We start from the raw sequence: 6,467 nt of genomic DNA on the forward strand, positions 1-6,467 counted from the left end.
AGGAACACGGCATCAACATTTTAAAAATAAGATAATGTGCCATTTTCTCCGCAAGTAATATTTATAAACATACCAACAATACAACAGTTCTGGATACTCTGGTTTGTGAGACAAGACGATTAAATGTTTGAGAAAGATATAATTTATATACGATCGTTGTCATTGAAATTATATAAAAGTGCTTCGCAACAATTATAATATTATTGATCGTTTACGTACAGGTACATATCACAGGAACTTATTTAAACCATAATTTTAGTTCCGTTTTTTTGGTGATAAAAAAACATACAATTAAGTTCATCGTGACTTATCATAATTAATAGTAAAACTTATAAGTAAACTCGCAATAATTTAAGTGTATTTTTTTTCTTTTATTTTCGTTTTTTTTTCGGTTATTTTTTTCTTTTCTTTTTGTATTTGTGTAATTATCGTGAAGTGATTGAGATCCTTGTGATTTTACTTTCCATTCGTGTGTCGCAAGTCATGTCTTCTCTTAAAACAGGAATTAGAAAAAAAATACCAGCATGTTCGGAGGATTACGAATCCTCAAGTTTGAGTGTTGTATACTGGGTATACGGTGTAATTTCTTAAAAACAGTGAAATCTCTATATAATTCAGTAAAATCATGTGTCTTGCTAAACGGGAAATGCTCAGATTTCTTCTCAAATGAGGTCGGTTTATTTCAAGGGGAAATTTTATCACCATTACTTTTTTCCCTGTTCATTAATGATTTTGAAAACTACTTTATTGAAAACGAGGCCCCAAGTTACGATTTCGGAGAACTGAGTCTCTTTCTCCTGTTGTATGCAGATGATCTTGTACTGATTTCCGAATCAGTCGAGGGATTGCAAAGCCTTTTGGATAATTTAAGGTCTTACTCAGATAAATGGAAAATGACAGTTAATACAGATAAAACAAAAATCGTAGTTTTTCGGAAGGGCGGTAAAGTCAAAGATAACGAAACATGGACATATAACGGTATAAATATCTCAGTGGTAGACCAGTTCTGTTATTTAGGATTTCTTCTTAAGTTTAATAATAAATTTAACTTTATGTCTAAGCATTTAGCCGAACAAGGTCGTAAAGCTCTTTTTGCCCTACGTTCAAAGTGTAATAATTTGAACTTAAATATAAAAACTATGTTGCATTTGTTTGATACTTATATTAGCAGTATTCTTTGCTATGCCTGTGAAGTATGGAGTACTCATAATGCTTTGGAAGTTGAAAAGGTACATTTAGAATTTTGTAAAAACTTACTGGGCGTTAAAAAATCTACCTGTAACGCTATGATTTATATCGAACTTGGGCGACTCCCACTGAAGAATATGCAACTTAATAGAATGTTAAAATTTTGGTTTAAATTGTTGAATTCTGATAATTGTATACTAAGAGAGGCTTACAACTTGCTCTACATGGAAATTGAGAAAGAGAATCCAAAACAGAATTGGCTCTTGCATGTGAAGCACAAATTATTTGAACTTGGATTTGGATATATATGGTTACGTCAGTTACCTTCTGATTTTGTTTATATGCCTATTATAAAAGAAAGAATTAATGACCAGGCCTCTCAGACATTGTTTAACTCATTACATATGTCGAGTAAATGTGATCTATACAAACATATGGTTAATAAAGTAACACTGCAATTCTACCTCACCAAATCATTACCAAGTCAATTGAGAAAAATGATAACAAAACTGAGACTTTCAGCACACAATCTAGCTATAGAATCAGGAAGGTATAGGAATATTCCCAGGTGTCATAGGTATTGCATTAACTGTAATTCTTTAGAAGTTGAGGATGAATTTCATTTTTTACTCGTATGTCAAAAATATTCAACTCTTAGAGGAAAATATATAAAGAAATATTTTTGGAAAAAACCTTCAGTCTTCAAAGTAATAGAATTACTGAACACAAATAGTCTTAAAGAATTGAATTTGCTAGGAAGATTTATCAAAGAAGCTTTTAGTTGCAGAATTGTGTAAATATACTCGGTTTGTGTAGGTGTTGAGTTTTGATGTAACACGTTATTGCATAATAGTGTGCTTATATATTGTTGAACCTCCCGGTGTCCGTCTGTCGTGTTTACCAAATGGTATTATCTGATACTTTGTTTTCCATGTCTCTCTGACTGACTGTTATAAAAGTTCTCCTAGAATCCTTATTCTGTAACAGTGTATTATAATTAGTATCAATTCTGTGATTGGGCGCAGCCCTTGTAAGATTAAGTGGTTACAATGTATTTTTTTTGCTGATGTTGCCAGTAGACAATATGGTTGATTAATATTCCTCATAATATAGTACATATGTCGGTTAATCGGTTTCCGTATTTAATTATAATAAGTCAATTACGTTTTGTAATTTTATTATAATACATGTTGTATTCATATATATATATATACATATATAAATACATGTATATTAATTTATGTACTGATGGGTCATAGACCTAAAGTCAATAAATGAATTGAATTGAATTGAGTGGGTTGGTATACCGCTAAGCAATTGCCAGGTGAGAAATTACGGTCCACAAGCTTATAACACCTGTCACTGCACCGCAGGTGTCTGTGATTTCTGGCCCTCTAATCGGCACAAGCCGATAATTACTTGTGAGTTCACGCGTTTGGTTTCCATGCACTTCAAAACAGTTCCCAATATATGCTTTTACAGGTTTTACGTAAATTGAGCTTGAATTTTGTCAAGAATTGCGTTTACATGTATACTATAGGGAATACATTTTCAAGTTGTTGAAATCGAACACATTATTTTTGGAATTCAGTAAGTTCCGTTTTCCCTACAAGTAAAACAAATTCGTATCTCAAAATTTTGCCTATAGAATAATTAACCATAGTTGGCTCATTCACATACCCACGATGTTGAAAATTTACTCTATGAATCCTGTCTGGGAGTTATTAATCTTTCTTGAACACGTGTCATCAGTTTCAGACAATTATCAGAAAATCACATATAGTGGTATCTTCAAGTAGATTTGCTATAATTATGATGCAAGTCGTTACATGTTATAAACGGCCCGTTATTCATTATACATGTAACAAAGACCCGTTGAAATAGAGAATTATTCAAATTTTTAATGTTAACGACACGTTATAATAGAAAATTAGTAAGATGAACACGCTGTATTTAGCCCGTTATAATAGAAAATTAGTAAGATGCTACATGTTATATATGGCCCGTTATAATAGAAAATTATATGTCCCTGGTTTCGGTAACACTTGTTATATGGGGATAACATGTGTGAGTTTGTACTTATCCCGATTCATCTTATCTTTATCGAAAGTGGTATACAGAGAAAGAAAATATTTATTCAACAATTGCCTTCGGAGGTGTTATATACGGTAATAATAAAAACTATATAAAAATATCAGCGTTCTTCCTTTGGATTTCCTAAAATATACAGTAATTATCATCTTTAAGAGTTGCTTACCTCCGTTTCACTCCGAGAGTGCCAGTCTTCTTTCACACCTGTCCAGTCACCCATTGTTAATTACATGGACACTTGTGCTTACTGTTTTCTTTGAGATTGTCATTTTAAACAGTGAAGTGTATCCCCTAACCGAACTTCCCACTGTGCGACTTCTTCAGGAAGACCGGTTAAAATAGGATATGTTGGCTGAGTGGGAAGAAACCGGTCATATACACATGTACACATTACCTGTATCACATCAGTGACGGCTGACCGAGTTTGGCTGGGTGGACCCTGTCAGACGCTGGAGCTGTCACCTGTACACGTGTACCGTTACCTGTATGTTACACCAGTAAACACACTTACCTTTGCAGAATATCACGCCCATATGTCTGTATAAGCATAGCTAAGGCCATGATAAAACATTTATGTTATATGCAATTACACTGTCGTTATACTTATTAAAAATTATGTCAATTACTTTTATCAGAGACTTGTATAGGTATATACAAAGCCAATAAAATGAAAATAAAATAAGAACTATATGAGAATTCTGCTGATAAAAGCGGGTCCTCTATATACTCCCTACACGTATATATACATACAGTGTATATATATATGGGGCAAAGAAGTAATTCAAACAGTGTAAACAATAAGGTTTGTTAAATTTTCGAGGCAATCCGCCCCTTTATCAAAACACAAAAAATTACAAATACAATCACATAATATATATATATATATATCAAAAACCAACACATATGCTCGACCGATAGTACGGACGGAGACGGCGTTTATTCAAAAATCGTAAGTAAAGTACATTAGATACGTCTCAATGTTTCTCCTTTTCATTCCCTCTCGCATTAAAATCCTAAAAAACCAAGCGCGCCACCCAACCTGAAACCTATTTATAGGAGAATAGGAGGTGTACCAGCCCGACAATGCTTAAGTTTTTTTAGCTTGGATTTCTAACCATTTAGCGACACCCAAGCATGCCCCTATAAATGCAATATATCTACTGTATGCAAAATTTCCATTTTGCCGTAACACATGTGCGACGTTCTGAGCTAGAATGACTACCCAACCTATACCCGATCTACACCTAACCCATGGCCCTCTCTGATTGGCTATTGCCAATGCACGAGACAGACAACCTGTCAACATATACTCCGTGTATTCTCCGAAACCGGGAAAAAGATATACTCTTAGCAGACTCTTAGCAGCAAATAAATGCAATGTATCATTGGTTACTAGAACGTGAAGTAAATTATCTTATGTCCTTATATGGAAATCAGTTCAAGCTGAAAAATAGGGAGTCGACATGTGACAAAAACTCTATGCACATTCCTGAACACAATTTACTATTAATCGAGGGTATGCAGGATATACAACTCGGATTCGGATATTTTGCAATTTTAAGCAATAACTGCGGCCTTCGTTATGTATTTAAAGTGTACCCTGAACGAAAAACGATAATCAAATATGTTATTCTTAGTAACCACCAAAGAAGAATGTCGCAAACCGCATCAAAATCGGTTGGCCGAGTGCCGAGATATCGCACATCGAAGTACGCGATTTGCACCTGTCGGTCGACTGCTAATCAGCGTATCGGTCAGTCACTCTTCAGTCTATGACGTCACAGGTTGAACAGAGTGACTGGTATGGTGGCCAGTAGCATAGAGGACAGTGTGAACAGTATCAGCACAAATATGTTTGAATGCGATCTGGACATGAGATTTGAGGATGTTGAATTTGGCGAATATTGCCGACGAGAAGTCGGAATCCAACAATATAAGTTTGAGTTAAAAAAAAAATATAACATAGTGAAATTGACTCTGAAAATGACCGCTTGGTTAACACAGACTGGTGCAATATCGGTCAATCACCAATAAATGTATATTAGTTATGTGTTTACCATTTCTTACTCGTTACCAAAGAAAGGAACACAGCATCAACATTTTTAACTAAAATAATGTGCCATTTCATTCGCAAATTAATATTCAAATAAACATACCAACAATACAACAGTTCTGGATGCTCTGGTTTGTGAGAAAAGACGAACACACGTACAGTAAATTTATGCGTTATATTCTATACAAAACCCGCTTTAGTCATGAAGGACACTTAATTTAGGAAGTAATATATTATAATCATCATGATCTACAGTATTCTAAATCTCTCTCCCGTATGAATACCAGTGTATACATGTCTCTGGTATACCGCTAAACAATTACCAGGTGTGAAATTACGGTCCACAAGCTCGTCACACCTGTCACTGCACCACAGGTGTCCGTGATTTCGGGTGTTCTAATCGGCACACGCCGATAATTGCTTGTCAGTTCACGCGTTTGGTTTCTGTGCATTTCAAAGGAGTTCCGAAGACATGCTTTTACAGGTTGTACATAAATTGAGCTTGAATTTTATTAAGAATTGCGTTTATACAATACTATAGGGAATACATTTTCAAGTTGTTGAAATCAAACACATTATTTTTGGAATTCAGTGAGTTTCGTTTTCCATACAAACGAAAAAAAATCATATCTCAAAGGTTTGTCTATAGAATAATTAACCTAAATTACTTCATTCATATATATAACCCATGATTTTGAAAATGCACTCTATGAATCTTGTCTGGGAGTTACTGATCTTTCATGGACACGTTTTATCAATTGCGGACAATTACCCAAAAATCACAAATGACGGTATAATTTCTGTTTTGGCTAATAAAAATATCAAATTTTTTTTCACATCTTCAATGAATTGCATTTTAAACTTGTATTACTAGAAGTATTATAACCGAAATCAATACTGGTACATTTGTATGTAACAAACCTGTCATGCCCCCATAATAAAGGCTATATGATGTAAGTCGTTATAAACGGCCCGTTATTCAAATGTCATACATGTTACAACGAACCGTTAAAATAACAAGAGATCCCAGAGTGATCTTGGCGCCCACCATTGAATGATCTTTATAAGTTCCATGTCAGATTGATCTTTTCTCTACTTTTCCCTTCCTCTAAGTCTTACTAATCTGTGTAAATTC

The 6,467-nt window shown here is 34.2% G+C and overlaps 1 protein-coding gene across 1 annotated transcript; it reads left to right on the top strand.

The window, feature by feature from the left end:
• The first annotated feature begins 587 nt into the window (after window positions 1-587).
• Window positions 588-2,070, top strand: LOC117329268. Its single transcript, XM_033887130.1, has 2 exons — window positions 588-1,786; window positions 1,871-2,070. Exons 1-2 carry the CDS (start codon window positions 894-896, stop codon window positions 1,983-1,985), a joined length of 1,008 nt encoding a protein of 335 aa, XP_033743021.1. The 5' UTR covers window positions 588-893; the 3' UTR covers window positions 1,986-2,070.
• The last annotated feature ends 4,397 nt before the right edge of the window (window positions 2,071-6,467 follow it).

This window comes from Pecten maximus, chromosome 6 (assembly GCF_902652985.1).
Source record: "Pecten maximus chromosome 6, xPecMax1.1, whole genome shotgun sequence".
Lineage (NCBI taxonomy): Eukaryota > Metazoa > Mollusca > Bivalvia > Pectinida > Pectinidae > Pecten > Pecten maximus.